General features: G+C 35.1%; 1 protein-coding gene and 1 long non-coding RNA gene across 5 annotated transcripts in view; one reads left to right on the forward strand and one right to left on the reverse strand.

Moving 5' to 3' along the window:
• LOC120772771 (neuronal PAS domain-containing protein 2) overlaps positions 1 to 19,808 on the reverse strand; it is a 108,757-nt gene extending 88,949 nt beyond the window's left edge. The window contains exons 1-2 of one of the 4 annotated variants that reach the window (XM_040101557.1): positions 19,720 to 19,808; positions 11,689 to 12,449 (exon numbers count right to left, since the gene is read on the reverse strand). In XM_040101557.1, coding sequence (XP_039957491.1) covers positions 11,689 to 11,744 — 56 coding nt within the window. In that variant the 5' untranslated portion in view covers positions 11,745 to 12,449; positions 19,720 to 19,808. Of the gene's footprint in view, positions 1 to 11,688; positions 12,450 to 13,636; positions 13,656 to 14,220; positions 14,307 to 19,655 lie in introns of those variants that run through there. The other 3 variants (XM_040101564.1, XM_040101549.1, XM_040101572.1) reach the window with 3 other exon arrangements.
• On the forward strand, positions 14,443 to 16,931 carry LOC120772797. Its single transcript, XR_005705096.1, has 3 exons — positions 14,443 to 14,862; positions 16,047 to 16,253; positions 16,379 to 16,931. It is a non-coding gene; the product is annotated as an uncharacterized LOC120772797 (long non-coding RNA).
• Positions 19,809 to 20,570: the final 762 nt, after the last annotated feature.

The following is a 20,570-nucleotide window of genomic DNA, read 5'->3' on the forward strand; positions in this document are numbered from 1 at the left end:
TTCAAAGCTATGTTGCACAGAACAGATTCTCTAAATTTCAGAAAGGTGAAACAAGACTAAGTATCTATTATTTTTTAAGAATTAAAAAGTATGTGTATGGACTTTAACCGAAGTTCTCACAATTTACGGTTAGAAACGTACCGAAATCATGTATCAACCATAAGCAATATGGGCTTTCCCAACTGCTCTCTGAGAATGTACAATAACCCGATGTACAAAACACAGCAGCTAGAAATCAAATGTCCTACTTCCTTCTTAGATTTCGATAGGTGCGAAGCAATATTTGGACGACGTGGAATGCCGTTCAATACAACAGAAAGAACAACGAAAAATAAGTTGGAGACCGAAATACGTGAAGTCAGAATTTTTGAGAGACAGACCGATGTGAAAAGCGTTAGAAAACTTTAGCAGAAAGTTAAGTGTTTAAAAAAATATCTATTACCGGCACAATATACATACATATGTAGGTATTAAAAATTAGTATATGCAATATGGATTTTGAAAACATTTGAAAACTGCTGAACATTTAGAAAAGACTTTGAGATCCCCACCTATTCACGGAACCAAAGAAAACGCATAGCTGCAGGTTTATTGAGAGGATTGGAAGTACTTCTTCAATCCAGTTAACACTAAACGACAGTTTCAGACATGAAAACTCAATAATATCGAACTACTTTCAGTTATGATTGGATGAAGAAAAGTAAAGAAAAGTTTAAAGACGTGAAATTTGACTTCGCCATGAATAAAGGACATTTTATGGGTTTAAAAAAATCGATTTTTATCTTTTTAACTTTATTTATCTTATTCAATTCTACAACACCTTTAGAATATTGTCTTAAATTTTCAAGTTGATCTGAGTAATGGTTTCGGAGATACAGCCTCGAAAACTTGTGCCGTCGAGGCTAGCTAGGCTAAGTGCACCGTTTTTAAACGCGTTTTTCTTGAAACTAAATCTAAAGTCGGTTGGCAAGATTTCTCGAGAACAGCTCAACCAATCTTCATGAAATTTTACACAGATGTTTGAGATATAATTCTTAAAGATTTGGACGAAGGATTACAACTATTTGAAGAACAAAAATGATGCAAAATTTTCACTGAAATTTTCATTGTTTTTTTTTGTAAAAATGTCTGCCAAAAATCCAATTTTCAGTTTTTTTCCTTCATTCAAGTTCTAAGTTGAGGTTTTAACTAAAACAAGTATTTTTTCACTTGAGATGATCCTGTAAGGAGTTATCCTGCCAAGGGGAGTGCATCTTTTTTCCGAGGGGCCACCGGAAATGGCGTCGCAATGGTCGAGCTTAAAATATTTTTTTCCGAAAATTTCCGAGTTTCTTTGTTAATAGTGTATGTTTGTAACAATAAAAAATTCCAATAAAATATTTCATTTTTTATATGAAAAAAAATTGTTGTAAAAAGGCTGTTTTTTACCCATGGAAACCTATGTAGTCCCTTAAAGTTAATTTCAATTACTCAATGACAGTCTCGGATTCTGCACTTGTATCTGCTTTCTCGCCAAAAAAAATTCATATAAAAGCAACAACAAAATTATCAAGCTATAAACAACTGTTTCAGACACCTTCAATGCATTATGCGAGTTTATGAGAGTTATGCAAGTTGTTTGTTCGATTCACCAATTTCCAAATTTTACCGATTCGAAACTATTTTTAATGTAAAAATATTTTTGAAGCTTTGACTGTAACTTTTATATCATAAAAAATATTTTAAAGCCGCTCACTTAAATTTAAAAATTATATAACTCAAAAATAAAAAGGCGCATATTAATCGGCTGCGCTTACTTATAATTACGAAAAAATATAATAATAATGGCATATGTATATGTATGTCAAGTCGCCAAAAGGTTTGTGACCCAGCGCCAATCACTCTGTGGTTTTTGTGCGATAAACACAATCAAATGCAGCCAAATTGAAAATATCTGTCATCTTGCATTTATTAAAAGCACCTACAAATGTTTGCATATTCACAACAGTACAGCGCACTCTCGACCCCTTCAATAACCAGGCGCAACAACAAACGATCTTATCAAATGGACGCACTTCAAAGGCGAACACGAAGCTCAACGATTTTTTGTTTGTGTTTTCGCTTTGCAATTTATTTCTGTATTATTCGTTGTTGTTTCGATTTTTTTTGTTGTTATCATAAATTTTGAATAGAATTGTCATTGTGAATGCCACACATCAATGCTGACGCTAATGGTGGCAAAAACCACACACAACAACAATAGGAACAAGCAGCGAACAAAAGCGCTGGCGGTCAGCTGAATGATATTGATATGAAGAGTGATACCCAACAGCTGGAGGTTAGGCAGAAAATAGGTAGTATGCACGTATAGTCCCACATATACATATGTATGTGTGTATATATAAATGTATGGCATTGCAAGGGAATGCGCTGCCCGGCTGGTGTGTGCAACATTTAATTATGGTGTAGTGTTGCAGGCAGCCGGTGTTGGTGACACTGCAAGTTCGCTCGTGCGCTGTATGTGTGTCGTGTGCTGTGCGCTGTTGTATGCATGTATGTATGTATATGTACGTTATGTTTGGGCTAATTTTGCGTCACTCAAGCATGGCGAACTTGCAAATGACTAACACACAGACGCAAGGCAAGTACATGTATGAAGATCATGTAGATAATTGCGTACGTGGAACCTCATCAAGGCCTTTAATATAAATATTGAAGTTTTGTCCGTGAATGTATATAGCTTTCTATAAAAGAAAATAAAAATATGTATATTTCAATGACTTTCAATTAAAAATATGAAGATAGATGGTTGGTATAGACAGTTTGAAAAGGAGACGCATGTGCGCCGAACCGCAGGCGTCCATACTTAGACCATCTTTAGGCCCATCGTGCTCCCGGGTGGTAACCAATATAAGCCTCATCCAGAAACTTAGTGGATTCGGTAAAAAAATTGGTTCTTTTCCACCCGGGCTGCCTAAAGTCTCCTCAAGTTGGGATACTAAAAGCCGTAAGATATGTCCCTCTTCTCCGGCTGTAGGCTGAATAGTTGAATAGATAATGGTGCAGCGTCTCATCATCTTCCGCACATGCTCTGCATTCCGCTGTATCCATTTTTCCCATTTTTCTGAAGTTGGATCTTTCTTAAGGGTAGGTGCCCGATGATGACTGTGTGACTAAACTCCTTTTTGCCTAGAAGTAAGAGCTTTTTGGTCCGTATATCATCAATATCCCTGTTTTCCTTGAGTTCCAAGATCTGAGATGTTCCTCCATTGCTTCAAATAACCCATGAAGGTGCTGTATGGCCTTTGACTAAGTATGTCTCCAGCTGCCTTCGATCCAGCTTCATTTTCATTTCCTTCTATTCTCATTCATACACAGATGATATTAACCAAGTTACCTACTAAAAGTCTAGTTATTGCCTGATTACATAAACTAACACAACGAGTCTTAGCATTGGCGCTACGGATAGCCTTAATTGCTGCTTGACTATTTACTAGACTGTTTGTGGTCACGCTGGTTAGAGCAGAAGCTCACTTGGCATCTTCTGTTAGCCCAAATTTGAAGCTGCCTTCTATGTATGTATGAATTTCTGTAGATTTCTCTGGTAATTTCTACCCGCTCCTGTTACTGTTTTACCCTTTGATCCAACAGTGGACCCTTACGAATCTGATTATATCCGCTAATTGCCTTGTTCGGGTGAAGAAATTCCAAAATCTCATAAATTAACATTATTAGTGAAGCTATTTATAAACAGAAAGGTGAAATAGATTCTCTTTTAGGTATTTTTTAGCGACTGCCGCAAAATATCTATTTTTTTTTTAAGTTCTATAAAAAAAATATATTTTAATAATTTTAAGAAAACTTTTTAAAATAAAATTAAAAATAATAACAAATTTTAAAAAATTAATTATTTTGAAGAAAATTAAAAAAATATAATTTTTAGTTAGAACCTTAAAAATATGTTTATCCCTTGTAATACTTTTATACCTCCACCCTCCCGCTGAAAACAGCAAACGCACTGCAGACACAAAGGTGAAAAATTGTCCATAAAAATTATGCAGCGTCGCAATATTAAGAAGACAGCGGGGCTCAATGACCATAATTTTCGCGAAAATGTGTGCGCGCGCATTTCTGCGCACAAAAAAAAGCACACACACATCGGCGGGACGCGTCCCCACACCGCCGCAGTGGCAGCTAATTGCGCATGCGTTGCGATCAAAAGCAAAAACAACAAATGCGCTTTATTAAAATGCAGCGTTTAGGTGGCACCACAAAGCTTGTTCTGGTTGTTGGGGCAAATGATGCATGCGCACAAACACAAATACGCGCCGCTGCACCGCTACGCTTGTCGCGCGCGTTGTATGCAACAAAGTATGCAACAACAAGAGCTACGAGAAATTAGCTTTTTTACCCACCGCTGCATTTCAGACGCTTGTAGATCACTCCAGAATGATTATTGACATAATTGCAAGTTGAGTGGCGAGCGGCGGCAGGCAAGTGCATCGTGGCATTGTTTTTGCCAACCGTTTGTATATATGCCGCGGAGTTTTCCGCCAATCCGCGCACCTGCTGCTGTCGCAGAAAGACACTGTGTTGCTGTGCATTTGCGCTAATTAAATATGCAACTCTTCGTTTTTTATTTTTGTTGTAACTTATTGTTGTTGTTGCTGTTATTTGTTTATTTTAATCTCTCGGACTGTAGTTGTTGTTACAACAATTTTTTTGTTGATTGTTCGCCGCGCAATTACGCGCTTCAGTTGCATAGTTAAGCAGGAGCGCGAAGAGGAAGAAAGAACATCGATTAAATGCGAGTGCATTGCATATTTAGAGGCGCTGTAACGTTAATATCATATTTTAGTCATAAATCGTCGCCTCTCAAGTAGCAAAAGTAGGGTTACTGGTTAACTGAAGAAGTTGGCTGCTCGACTGCTTGATACATTGAGTCAATACATACATACAATTGAAAGGAGAGGGTTCTTTAAGGCAGATGCCAAGCTGCTGATAAGTCTAAATTGTCTGGTAAATTATACAAAAACACTCACGTGTGTATAACTTACAGAAGCGTACAGAAGAGAGCTAATATATTGTAAAATTATAATATTTAATGCTTTGGGACGTGTAAGGAATGCGATGAATATTTTTAAGCTTCAGTTTAGTTGCATATTTGAGGTTATTTAGATATGCAAGCTCGAACTTAAATGCAGAGCAATCAATTATTTCATAATTTTAGGCTTACTTTGTGACTTTGTCGGTAGTTGAAGTCATTGACAAAGTAAATTTTAATTGATAACTTGAACAAAGGCAATTTGAGCATTATTTTTTTATAAATTTCATAATTTTTTATATTCTTATAACTTTTGTTTATAAATAAAAAAATTCTCGAGTTGCATGCGATCTGATACGGTGCTGAAAAGTGCTCGGCTGCTGCAGAGGAGACCTTCTCCGAAGATGTGTCTTAAGAACACAAGTAAAAAAGGACAAAGTTCGGGTTTAACCGAACATTTTCGGGCTTAACCGAACATTTTATATACTTGCAACTTGCAAGAATCAAAGACCGAGAAATTCATTCAGGAAAATATGGGACTATTGTCCCGATTTTATCTATTTTTGCCAGTACACATACTAAAAAATTTTTCCCGAGGTTTCATTGAGGTACCTCACATACAATTACCAACCATATGGAGGTACAGTCAGCCGAATGTTCGAAAATTCTGATAATACTTATATAGGGGGTAGGTCAAGTTTTCGCCCAATTTTATTTATTTTTGGCATAAGGATACACTGCTATGAGTAAAACACGCGCTCAAATAAAACATATCACAAAATCACTAGCACCGATAGCCGATACCGCGATACCACGAAGAATAGACGGAGAAAACAAATCTCCGCTATCCTCATGGTCTGAAAAAATCGCTCAACTGAGAATTAAATGTCTCAAGTTTCCACGTAGATAACAACGAGCTGGAGGAAGAGCTGACTTCGCGGAACTCCTTTTAAACTTTCGGAAGAAAGAAGAGAACATAGTCAACAGCTGCTTATTACAGAGGTAAAAAATAAACCGAGGGGAAAAGCCTACCGAATGGTAACACCTATATCTCTCACCATTTTACGCAAGATAGTTCATAGTTTGTTTCCAAGATGCGAACTATGCAAGTTTCAATTCCTCAAACTAACTTGGATGAAATCACTGAATAATCTCATGAAAAAATACAATATGTGATGAAAAGAATTAAGATTGGTAAAGCAGACGGTCTGCACGGAATACACAATTTCGTTACTAAGCGCATCATTCAAGGAAAGCCATCTTTATTTCAAAACGCATACACAACCTGAAGGAAGGGATATTTCCCAAGCGATGGAAACGTCAACGCCTCGTTCTTCTCCCCAAAGGTGATAAACCTTTGGAAGAACCCTCGTCATATCGGCCCTTAAGCATGCATGATACGGCAGGAAAAATATTCGAAACAATTATTTGTAAGCGGCTTGAAAAATATACGGAAGGAGATTCAGATTCACATCCAACGAAATTCGGTTTTTGGAAAGTACGAAGCATAGTGGATGCTATAAATACTGTTACTAAAATAGCTGTAAAAGCATTGGTGGTGATGGGGTGACAAACAATACTGTGTAGTCATTACCCTGGATATTAAAAACGCCTTCAACTCAGCGAACTGGACTCTATATATTAGAGCTCTGACAGAGTTAAAGCTTCTTGACTACCTTATTCGAATTGTGGCAAGCTAGTTTGAAAGCAGAGTACTAGACGCAACAAAATTTGGACCTCAAAAATACAAACTTACAGGCGGCGTTCCGCATCGGTCAGTTCTCGGCCCAGTACTCTGGAACGTAGTGTACAATGGTATTCTGAGAGTCGCGATGCCGGATGTGGTAAAGATAGTAGGATATGCGAACGACATTGCGGTCTTAGTGGTAGTATCAACACATGACGAGGCGAGGAACAAGTTTAATGAAAGCATTAACAATGCTAAAAAATGGCTCAAGACTGCTGACTCATGGAACGGTATTATTGAGTGGTCGCAAAAAAGTTGAAACAATTGAGATTTGCATTGATAGGAATACCATAAAACAGAGCTCATATCTCTAATATCTGGTCGTAATCCTGGATCACAGACTTTCATTCAAGCAGCACCTAATAACCACACATAAGTACCAAAGTTGCTATACAGCTGTCTGTGTCAGCAATTCCTAGAATAATGCCCAATGCTGGGCTCCAGACAACTAGTGAGAAAGTTGCTGACAAGTATCAGTAGCTCGATTATTCTATACGCGGCGCCAATTTGGTTATCTGCTACTAGACATAGCTCGTACATGAGAGGAGTTGCTTCAGTACACAGACTGGCGTCATTACGAACCTGTTGCGCACTCAGAAGAGTATCGGATGATACAATCAATGTTAAATCAGAAGACTCCCCATAGACATAGCAGCAGAGCTTTGCTCATCAATCCGCGATATGAGGACTAACTAAACACGTAGCTCATACAGACAAGAACTGGCAAAAATTTATGAAAAGTGCCACTAGCAATGGCAAGGAAAATGGAATTCCTCAACGAAGGGAAAGTGGACCCACTCTCTAATGCCCAACCTACTACCTTACTCCAATTTTATCTGGCCACGGCTGCTTCAGAAGCTATCAGTATGAATTCAACCATGTTGAATCTCCTTTCTGCATGCACTGTGAATATTGTATCGAAACGGCAGATCACGTAGTGGTGGAAAGTGTCCGCTTTCAAAACGAAAGGCAAATATTTTCCGACAAACTAGAAAAAATTCTACCCATACGTTCAAGGCTCATAGTAAGTTTTATGCTAACTTCGAGTTCTAGTTTTGCGAACTCTATCTCAAAGTGGCAGCACACGAAATACGAGAAAATATGGAATTTAAAAATATTATTTTTTTTTAATTTTTGATTATACACTTGAACTGAAATTTTTTTCCATTAAATAATCATACGGATTGTAAAAAAAGTAGCATTAATAAAAAATGTTTCCCAGAATTGCAAGAAATGGAGTTATTTCTATTATTCCGCAAATATTAACAACGGAAAAAGTCAGCGGGTCGCACTGAGAGCGGTCAGACTACTGATGAAATTATTAAGGGGGCAAATGAACCACATTTGCTGCCAACCAAGCTGCAGTCAACACAAAACACGAAAAATAATTAATTTCAATTCGTAACTCAATTCTACGAAAATATGAATAAAGCCTTTATATATTAAATAATCAGTACTTATGAGCTATCAAACAGCAAAGTCAAAACAAATCTCAAGCGGCGTCAAGTGACAGGGAACAAAATCTCCCATTGGGCACCGCCGACGGTATATGGCACAACAACAACCAAGACAAGAGAGTATGAACAACGCAGCGCGCACAGTAGCGGCTATTTGTCAGGCAATTTGGCGAGCGAGCCATCCGTCAGGCAGTCAGCAAATCAAACAAATGAATACTGTCACAAAAACAATCGTGCATCATTAAACATATGGGCAATGACAACAACAACAATGAGAAAAGCAACAAATGGAATAAAGTTTCTGTTTTTTATAAAAAAAACGATAAAATAAGCGCTGTTATTGTTTTCGTTGATGCTTTTTTGTTGTGCTTGTTGTTGCGCTAACAGCAACGCCAAGAGGCTTTTACGCTTACTGTTTTTTGCCTTGCATACGCTTAAGCGGGTGCAAATGCCGTTGTCAGCAAGTGGAGAAGGTTGATTGAATCACACACACGCGCGAACCCATACACACACACACACTGACATTGCGGGCTTTTACAAAAAACAGCTCCTGCGCAGCGCCAGCGAGTGTGTGGGCAGCGTGAAAATGGCCACCATTTATTAAACGCTCATTACGCGCCAATAATGACAGAGCGCCAACAACAAAAAAACAAACACCATACAATCCATGCAACAACAATAGCAATAACAGCGCGCAAAACGTTTGCCAATAAATACAGCAATCAGTCAAAGCGTCGCCACGCCACGTGAGAATTTGCTGGCAGCAACGGCTGCTGTGCCTCGCTGCAAGCAACAACACTTTCATGCATTTGCGTTTTTTTTGTTTTTTGATTTTTTGCAATCGCTTGCAATTACGAAGGCGTTGTAGATTGATAGTTGGTGTTGCAAGCAGCGGGTGGCATGCCACTTAGCGCCGGAAGCACGCAGCAGCAACGGGAAAGACCACAAATGAAAATTGCTCGCGGTTCGTAATCAATGTAAGATAAAGGCGGAGTCTATCTACAGCACCAGCACCAGCGGCAGCATCGCACACGCACTTCGCAGCAATCAGAGGCGTGAAATCAAGCAAGTGCTTGTACTCGTAGTGCAGAATTGATCTTGATTGAATGTTTGCGATCTGTTGCTTGACTGTTGCTGATTTTAAGGAGCTTGTATGCGAAGCTGATCGGATTTATGATATTGCAGCTTACACTAAGGGAGGCTTAAGCGATTACAAACACTTGTGAATTAAAAAAAAAAATAAAAATTAAAAAAAAAGTTTATTTGGTTTCTATATTGTACGTGCATATACATATGTATGTATATGAAAATATTCTCCAAGAATTTGAAGTTGTTGCGACAAACATGTAGTTTCGGCGATATGAGAATATAGCATGTAAGAATCTTGTAACTTACTGTAATAGACAGCCAAAACTTAAAATGCGTTTTTTCTCGAAACATTACTTTTAGAGCCGCAGAAGAAAATTGTTCGCCAAATAGCTGGACCAATCAGCTTGAAATTTTCTCAAAATTTAAATTTTTCTTTTTATTTAAGAACAAATTTCACACGAATTGACTTTTGAAAATAAATTCGATATTTTAAGTCACTTTGAGGTGTAAATTTTTGCACAAAAAACTACTTTTTTGGGGAAGTCGCATTTTTGTCAAGACTTTCGATCATTATATCTATATGCATTTATTATAATAACATTTTTTTGTTTTTTTCGATTTGAGATAATTTTAAGTAGTAAAATCTGCCTCATCGCCAGACACATTTTTTTGGTGGTTCGATTTCAAAATCAAGGGAATCCAAATTTTTTCAAGGAAACGATTAAGTCGACGAACGATTATTGAAGTACATTAAGTTTTTTAAATGACACATAATTTTGTTTTTAATTATTATTTTTATTAAAATATAAAAATATATAAAAATATTTTTTATTAAAATAATAATATATAAAATATTTTTATATTAAAATAATAATCTACATATAAAAAATATTTTTATATAAAAATAGAATTTTTTTAATGAAATGTCTTTGAAATGATAACAAAATGTGAAACTAAGACAGTTTTTATAAAGTGTTTATGACAATTATTAAATCAGCAAATTTCAAAATTAAATTTTATTTATCGGGAAAATCCAATTTACCATAAAAACAACTCATATTACAAAAAAAAAATTTTTTTTTATTTTTTATTTTCAATATTCTGAATAACTTTCACACTTGATCGTTTTTAATTAAAAAGAAATATTTAAAAATCAACAAAAAATAATAATGAATAAAAACACTTCTAGCATTCATGTAAAATAACAATGAAAAATTATAAATTTTGTTGCAAATTTTTATAATAAATAATTTTGAGAAAAAATTTCAAAGTATGAAAAATAAATAAAACGTTCGAAAAAAATATACTCTACTGCTCACATTTTGTTATTCTATTCATACAAAATTGAAAAAATTATATATATTTAATGAAAACTTTTTAAAAATATTTCATGTAATTTTATGAAAATAACTATAGATAAATGTCTAAATGAAAATTAAGGAAAACCAAGAAATAAAAAAAAAAAAATAAAAGAAGGTTTAAAAATATTTAAATTAGTTTTTTATATCTTTTATTTTAGTTTTTTTATTTAATGATTTTAAAAATATTGTTAACTAAAAATTAATTTTTTATAATTTTTAATTTTTTTTTTTGTTTTATTTAATGTTAAAAAAAAATTGTGAACTGATATTTTAGTTTTGTAATTTAAACTTTTATTTTCTCAATTTAAAGTTTTCAAAAAAATTTAAAACTGCAAATTAATATTTGAAATGTTCATTTTTTTTTTGTTTTGCTCAATAGTTTTCTAATAGTTTCCTTCAAATTAAAACAAAAAAAATATTTAATATTATAAAATATAAATTTTTAGCTCACAATTTTTTCAATAGTTTTCTAATAGTTTTCTTCAAAATTTAAAAAATAAAATAAAAATAAAACTTACAAAATTTAAATTTCAGTTCATAATTTTGGTAATGTAACAATTTTTATTTTTATTTTATTTTTTAAATTTGAAGTAAACTAATAGAAAACTATTGAAAAAATTGTGAACTAAAATTTTATTTTTCATAATTTTAAATATTTTTTTTTTGTTTCATATAACGTTTAAAAAAATAGTTGTGAACTGCATATTAATTTTTTGTAATTTTTAAATTTATTTTGAAAATGCGTTAAGTATTTCAAAAAATAATAAGTTATAAATACGATAAAAAATATATGAAGGAAAAAATTTAAAGAAAAAACACATTTGAAAAAAAAAAATTAATTTTGATATATTACGCATTTCAAAACTGCTGCAGATATTTCAGTTTTAAGACATTAAAGTCCTTACGAAAATCTGAATGAATTTTTTCTCTAACATTTTCATTCTTTCTAAGTGTCATTCACACACAAGTACGTAAATGTACATATGTAAGCAGTTCTGCTCCTCCACTCACCTTTTGCCATTGCGTCGCCTACGCTTTGTCGCGTAGACGGTGCCCAGTTGGCTCATCGCTAACGCCGAGGAATTCGTTATGGTCGCCGTTTTGACTGCGTTCGCGCTGCGTAGCTGCTGATCCCAAGCGCCTCTTAAAAGGGCGCGGCGGCGTCTGCTACCACTGCTGCTGTTGGTGCTTCAACGGCGGCCAAAGGTGCAATTGCAAAGTGGCACCTTCCCGCAAGCTCTGCTTCCACACACGTCAAATTCACTGTTTTGTTGTTTCTTATGTCTTTGGGCAATTTATGTGCGTGTTTTCTTTGTTTTTTGCACTTTATTTTGCTTATTGAGAGATAAGCTCGCGACCCAATACACTTTGCAGCTTCTAAGGCTGCCTTTTTTCAGCAGTTGCCTTAGTATTGTTAGCGCTTATTGTTGTTATTGCTGCGACGCCTTTTTATTGATATATCTACAGTTGCAATCTGCTTTTAGCTACATTCGCTTAGCAAGTGATTTTTCACTACTTTTTGGGCATCGATACAAGCATATTTCATTCGTCGTTGTTGTTGTTGTTATTTTAGTATGTAGCAGTATTTATTTTGCTGCTTTGCACTTTTATTTATTGGCTACGATTTATTGATTGGTATTCATTGATTTTATGTACTTTGTTTGCAGTCTTTTTTATATGCTGTCGATTTTAGATTTTCGACTTGTTGTTGCTGCGCGTTTAATTACTTAGTCATTATGAATTGTTTGAATTTACTGGCATTTTTAGTTTTTCTGTATAAAAATTAGCTCGAAATTATTATTATTTCCAATTTTTTTTTAATTTTCAGTAAAAAAAAATTTAATTGCAAATAAAGTAAAAACTTTAAATTTGTAATTTTTCGCAAAAAAAAAAATGTTTTTTTGTTACTTTATTTTTTTTGTGGTTTCAATATTATTATTTTTTGGCAACTTCTTGGGTTAATAATAAGAAAACATAACTCCATCGGTCTAAATTTTATTAAGTTACTAAAAAATTAAGTGACAAGCAGAATTCAATAAAGAAACTTCCTCGTAAAGGCTGGCTGACAGCGCACTGCCGCTTTGAAAGCAATAATCAAGGCATTCTGACAATTTTTCATCACAACTTTCATGGAACAGAGACACTGTCCTCAAAATTATTTTTAATTCCAGTTTAATTTACAACAAATGATTTAAGTAATGAAAGAAAATATTAAATATAAAAAAATGCATTTCTGATATTAAAATATGAATTTTTGACTGTATAAAAAATATTTCTAAGATACTAATTACATTTATACCCCGAGCAGTGTTTTCTTTCTATTGAAAAATGTATTACTTTACCAGATATCTGCACGAAATTTAGTATGAAATATTGTCCAAGGCAACGTTACATTCTCCGAAGAATTCGTTTAGATCGGACCACTGCAGCATATAGCTGCCATACAAACTGACCGATCAAAATCAAGTCCAAGTATGGAAAACTTTTTTATTTAACAAATTATCTTGACAAATAATATTGACAGACTGTTGTTCAAGGCAACGCTACAATCTCCAAATATATTGCTCAAATCGGACAACTTTAAGATAAAGCAGCCATACAAATCGGCCGATTTATACCCTTTCAAGCTACAAAAAAGACACCTATGAATGTTATTAAAGCTTTGGTGGAGTCGACGTAAACTCTTTCTCGTTTTCGCCTAATGTTTGACAGTAAAGGAGCGCAAATTTCTCGAACTGCAAGTGAAGCACACATTCTTCTTTTCTTCAGTGGCGTAGACACCGCTAAGTGGTAACATTATTCTCGTTTAAAAATTACTCAAAAAAGCAGGACAAACAAATAAGAGAAAATCAGTACATTTGCTAAATTTACAGAGTCTAGCTCCATAACTAGACAAAACATGGCTTCAACATTAGAAGAACTCGCTGTCTTTAAAGAAAAAACATTTTTTAACACTAACCAACCGACGGCTAAAGCGACAAGTGAGCAAAAATAAATTGTTGAAATAAATACATTTAATTTAAAATGCCATAAAAATATTTTGATTTCGCTGTCACACAAATAATTTCAAAATTTAGCGCGTTTTTGCGCTGCGCTAATAAATATTCATAAACTATATTGCAGCATTTTAATTTATTTCTTATTGTTTTGCGCGTTTTCTCGCTCCGAAATTGTAAATAAATCACAGACGCACACACACGCACGCACACAGGCTCTTGCAAGCGCACATGGAGCGCCACAATTAGCGATTGCGTTTTTGCTGCACATTTAGATACAAATTTATTGTCAATATTGTTGTTGTGGCTGTTGTTGTTGTTGCTATTGCGTGCTCGCACTTTTTCGCACCAATTTCTTTTCACGACAAATTTGCAGTTATATTTTTGTGCGCTCGCGTTTTCATTTTATTTTCTAACTTTACAACTGGAGCAGTTGTTGTTTTTGTACGAATTGTTATTGTAGCCATTGATTGTGGTGTTGTATTTTCCAATTTTATTTTTCATTTCCATTCAGTTTTTTTCGTTTTTCTCATTTTCGCTTATTTACTTTTTTGTTATTGTTGCTTTTGTTTGGTAGCAATTCCTTTTGATTTTTCTTGCGTGTGGCAGCCGTGACACGCAGCACTTGCGGTCTGTCTGACGCGTGTGAAACGAATACACAAAAGCGGTCTGGCCCGACCGTGCGGCAGCGGCCGCGGCCGCGGCTGCACACAGCAGTCGTCGAATCGAATCGAATCGAAATCGTTTCGCGACTCCAGCGCGCAACAACAACAAACACAATTGAAACGAGAAAGAAACGCGAAAAATGCGCGATTTGCACGATTGCCAGTGTGTTTGATTGTTTCGCTGCTGTGTGCGTGTGTTGCAAACCGTTAGCTGGTAGGTGGCATGCGCGCCACCAATAAACAGCAGTAAAAGCAAAAATTGAGTGACTAAGCGCCGCGCAGATTTGAGTGAATGAAACGAGTGAATTCGCCTACGCCATTGGAATACATTCTCGTCGTTTTTGTTTAAATTCTAGCGAGGGTGCTTGGTGAGGGGGGTGATTAAAGCGCACGATAACAACTCTTACTTATGCCACTACCGCTGCTATAACTGTGTATGTGGGTGGTTTTGATAGCTAGTACAATTGAAAATCTATTTTACTTCACTTTAACTGCAATTAGCAACGCCGACGGCGCGAATTAAGGTGAAATTCAGAGATACTTTTTTTAAATACTAAATTTTTTATGTACATATGTATGTACATATTTAATTTAAAAATTTGTGTGACAAAGAAGGAAACATTTACAAAGTGCGTTCCAAAGTAAACAGGAATATTTTTGAATCTAGCGCCCCATGGTGGTGCCATCTATATGTCGACTGGTGCGTTATAATCTCCATGACAAGTCATTCATTGGAAGTAAAGTCTGTGTTTTCGGTGCGAAAATGAGCTTCGAACAAAGAGCCAACATTAAATTTATATAAAAATTGGTAGAACTTTTACCGAAACGTTTCAATTGATGAAACAAGTTTATGGCGATGATTGCCTATCCCGTAGCAGAGTGCATGAGTGGCTTCAACGTTTTCAAAGTGGTCGTGAGGACATAAATGATGTTCAACATGTGGGCCAATCAAAATCCGTGATCACCGGCAATTTCATCGAAACTGTGCGTGAATTCATCAAAATTCAGCCGAAATCATCATTGAAATTCATGGAAATGGAATTGAACATCTCCAAAACATCGATTTATCGCATTTTGACCGAAATTTTGGGCTTACGAAAGATGTGTGCACGATTTGTTCCGCACATTTTGACTGACGACCGAAAATTGCTCTCATCGATCGACGCTTATGACCGATTATTTGACCAAAAATCACATTTCAACTATTAACCACTCCCGTATTCACTTGATATGGCACCTTGCGACTTCTTCCTTTTCAGAAAAATGCATTTACCCATGAAAGGAAAGGGTTCTGCAGACGTGCATAGACCTTGCACCGTCATACTGGCGGCCATACCGGCCAACGAGCTAAAACACTCGTTCGACATGCTTTTGGACCGTGCAAAAAGCTATATTGAAGCAGAAGGAGACTATTTTGAATAAAATAAATTGATTTTGCCGAAAAAAACATTTGTTCTGTTTTTTTTTTAAGTCCTGTTTACTTTGGAACACACCTTGTACATCCTTGAATCGTACATATTTTTGTAATTTTCGCTCGTCTAATTTCATTTATTATTGTTTATTAATATTTTCTATTCATAATATCTATTTATAAAAGAGGAAGTTGTTAATTGTTTAACAACTGTAAAATTGAATTAAAATAAATGTTTATATACCTGTCAAGTTCTAAGTAAAAGTTTTAACTAAAACACGTATTTTTTCACTCTAGATTATGCTGTAAGAAGTTATCATGTCAACGCGAGCGCATTTTTTTAGCGAGGGGTCACCGGAAATGGCGTAGCAATGGCCGAGTTTAAAACATTCTTTTGAAGAATTTTATCCGAGGACACATATGGGTTTCCTTAAGAAAAGAGAGAACGCAATTAACACCAAACATGATTTTCCTGTTAAGCAAGATATTGTTGAAATTTCTTTGGTAAGTAGATATGTAAGTATGTAAATAAAAAATTGATTTTGAAAATTTATAAGGTGTTACTCTTTTGTCGTTAGTATACTTTATTTTAAATTTAAACTTAATAAATCGCTAATTGACTTTTTTAGAGACAAATGGCGTCAGTCGTCCCTTAATACGAAGTATGACCCACATACATACATATCTCATTTCTACACTAAGATACAGTTTAATAGATATATGCATATAAAAGGAATAAGAGAACTAAAATTTTATCATACTAACAACAAATTATTATATCCGATTCAAGCAGCCGTAGCCAAGGCTGCCGACGGCTAATTACAATTAAAGCGGAAGAACTTACGCTTAAAACCTATCAAATATCAAGAAACAGCACAGCTTTTTTCTAATCTTTTAATATATCTACAAACTTATATTACATATTTATTTAAAAATATAAATGTATATACAAATGTATATGTGGACTTTCTGTTCGTAAATTGAATTATTGGATAAATAAGCTTTACAATAACGCTTTAATGTTTTTTGTTTTATCAATTGCAAACAGATGTCATGCATAAGTAATTTTGGGAAATTTTTTTAACAACAAAATCCTTGTCCCTAAATGCTAGAGAAGTTTTATGATGATAGAAGTGACCTTTTCGATTTTCATAAATTCAAGTTATGCCATGAAAGCCTCAATCTATTAGTATTATAATCATGTACACTTATCAGGTTTTGACACTCGCCTTTGCAAAAAGTTTTGCACTTATCATTGCTCAGTTTAAGTGTAGATTTTTATTCTTTATTTTATTTTATTTTTCTTAATATTTTATATTATTTTTTTATATATTTTTATGTATATACTTTTTTTCTTTATTTAATTTTTTTATTTTTATTTTATTTTCTTTATTGCATTTTTTTATTATTTTTTATTATTTGCAACATTTGATTTTTTATTGTTAATATCTTCTGCTGTCTAAATTGAATATAGTTTTTTGTAGAAACGAAAATGGAATCAAACTTTTGTCAAAGCTTTGTCATATCTGAGTTAGATTTTTATAGTCTGAACAGGATATATAAAGTTTGATACGAAGTTCGTAGCAACTCAAGGAATGATAAGAAGAAAAACGCTTTAAATAATATATGTACGTATACATATGAATAATCAGATCTGAGTCGATTTAGCCAGGTCTGCTTGCCTGTATAAGCAAACGAGTCCCTCAGTTTCTGAGATGTCGATCTAAAACTTTGCACAAGAAGTTGCTTATTAGTCAAAACTGCCGATATCGTAACGCTATAGCATAAAGCTGTCATACAAACTGAACAATCGGAATCAAGTGCTTGTATGGAAAGCTTTTCCATTTGACGAACTATCTTCAAGAAATTTGGCGAGAATTATTGCCGACGATAAAGGTACAACGTGGAAATAAATCGCTCAGATCGGACTACAATAGTATACTGTAAGGCAAAGGTACAATCTGGAAACAAATTGTATAGACCCGACTATTATAGCATATAGTAGTTGCCGTATAAAGTGTATGATCAATTTAAAGTCCGTTTTTTATTTGTAAAGTGTTATTTATGAGTTATTTTTTTATTTAGATATAAATGTGAAGAACATTGCGCGTTAACGTAATCGAAAATCCTATATATACATACATTCATACATTTTACAGTGAGATTCCCCAATACGGACAGTTCTCATAACCGGACAGCGCCCAGGATAGTACAAATTTCACGAACACAACGTTTTCATTAATATTTTCATACAAACCAAACCGTATAACCAACCGGAGGTGAGAACGTTCCAGTGACCGGACACGGATACTATTTTCATAATATTTCTTCATAATCTTCTTTGATAAACGGACAAGATTTCATAAAATTTTTCGTTATAATTAAGAGCAATTTATAGTTCCCTTTTTCCTTTTTAATTCTTATTAATTTGTGGTGTTTTGAGATAGTTGTTTTTAAGAACAATACGCAAAATTATCGCAGCAAACAAATTGCGCCAGCGCCGTTTGGCTCGCGGTGGCTCAAGGGAAACTAGTGATATAGTATGTTAATTATCATTCATTCATTCCTAGCTGACATTGGCTAGCAGTTATTAGTTCAGCAGAAATATAAGTAGTTCTGAGTTATAGGTTCTGACTATAAGAATACTTTTAAAGCAAAGCTCATTTTTGCTACGCCCTCATATATGGGCAGTTCCCTTAAAAACACACAAGCTGCGACAGTGTGTATCCGTGTGTGTATGAGAAATTTCACTGTATATGGGTCAATCCATTCAAAACTTACATTCAAAAATGTTGTTCCTGCAAAATATTTATCTTTTTTTTAATTCTCTGATGCAAGATATTGAAAAGATTTTTGTTCCTGCAAAATATTTATCTTTTTTAATCCTTTGAGGCAAAATGTTGGTCAGGTATTTTTTATATCGGCTAAATATGCAAAAATTTTGGAGTTAAACTTCAACGCTCGAAGGAAATACCTTTAAACATTTGTTAAAGTTTGTATCTCATTATAAGAATGAATTGCAAGCCTAAAGTTTAGGATTTTTTCTCAGCTTTCCGCTGAGAAATATGTTGAATTTTTTCGTATTTTTTATAAAAAAAAAGTATGTTTTCCAAACAAATTATTATTATTATATTTTTCAATTTGTAACTCGCTTGCCTCGCTCTTACAATCGATGTATGAATTTACATAATTTACTTAATTATTTCAGTTTATAATTTAATTAGATTCCCAAATTTATTTTATGTGTTCTCGATGGAAATCTACATTATATTTTGCATATTTTCTTAATTAAATTAATTTTATGCAATTGCATGGGTTATTTGATTGCACTTGTTACATATTTATCTGTTGAATTATATGTCTGGTCACCAATGCAATCAAAATGTTGCGTGTTTTTCTTTTTGCATAATTCATTGTCGTATTTATTGAAGCTTTTTATGCACATTTACGCATTGTTATCTTTAATTATTAGATTTGTTTATATTTTCACTTGATTGCACTCCGTGTTTACGTGTTATCATTTTGTACTCAATTAAATTACTTTATATTTATTTTTTTAATTTATCCTTATCACACGTTTTTTGCATTACTATTTGCCGTCTAACACATTGCGTGCCATAGCATTGACCGCAAGTGGAAAAAATTACAAAAAAAGGCACGAAAACCGTCGAAACATATGACAATGCAATAATATGTAACAACACGCAACAACGCGTTGCTGAACGCGAACGACAACCGCCGCCTCGAACAAAACAAGAAAGCGACCACTGAACGGCAGCGGCCTCAGTGACTGCAGCGGCAGCGACATATGCAACCGGCAAGCTTCCTTTTTGTGTTTTTATTTTTTCAATTTGCAACAAACTACGGCTAATCGACGGCCGATGAGCCGCTGGCATTGAGACGCACGATTTCTACAAACTGTAAAGCGGCACAAATGTGTGCTGGCTGCCGTTTCGATGCGCGCACTCACCGCATAAACAACACACGGACTCGTTGGCGTGACGCCAGCAAACAAACAAACGACCTGGTGTGCTGGCTAAACAGGCGCACAATACGAACTCTTCAAGAATCCAACAAGAACTGAGAAATTGGAAAAACCAGTCCTGTGTGTTGGCCAAAAAAAAAACACCAACGTAACCGAAAAACCGCGAGTCAAAACTAGTGGCTAACAATAACAACAACACTAACACAATTGAGTATTGGAAGCATTGGAAGTTCCAGTGGCAGCGCGGCTTGAGTGGGTGTGCGCGAGCGCGTCTGCAAGGCAATGCGCTGCTACAGACAGGACTCCACAGCCTGGCTGAGTCACTTTGCTGCATTTGCAATGGATCTGCCACGAGCGGCATTCTCACTGCGTTGGAACGCCTTGGAAGCGTTTGAGTGCAAATGGCTGCTAGAGTGCAACTGACTGGCGAATAGCAACCAACGTGTGCGCAAGTGAGATGGCAATGCGTTGCAGCGTATTGGAGGAGGCGTCAATGGCAAATACAACACTGTTCCGTTGCTCATTCCGTTCCGCGCGGAGCATTGTAGCCGCGCTGAAGCATTCCACCAATTATGGATGCTATTCTAGCGACGCATACACAAGTGTATTCTCTTGCAAGTTTACGCTCGCGCTCAGCAGGTTACAAAACGCGCTCAGCATGTGGTTTTTGAAAACAGCACCGCTATGCAGCTATCTCTGTCGCACTAACTATTTTTCAAGGTACTCTGACACGTTCGCCACAAACGGAGCGTGGGCGTGGCTTCCGCTTTGCTGCTGGCTGTAATGAAAGGCTGCGGAAGTAACAGCAAAAACTTTGACAACAACAAAAATCGGTT

The sequence above is a fragment of the Bactrocera tryoni genome, chromosome 1 (genome assembly GCF_016617805.1).
Source record: "Bactrocera tryoni isolate S06 chromosome 1, CSIRO_BtryS06_freeze2, whole genome shotgun sequence".
Classification (NCBI taxonomy): domain Eukaryota; kingdom Metazoa; phylum Arthropoda; class Insecta; order Diptera; family Tephritidae; genus Bactrocera; species Bactrocera tryoni.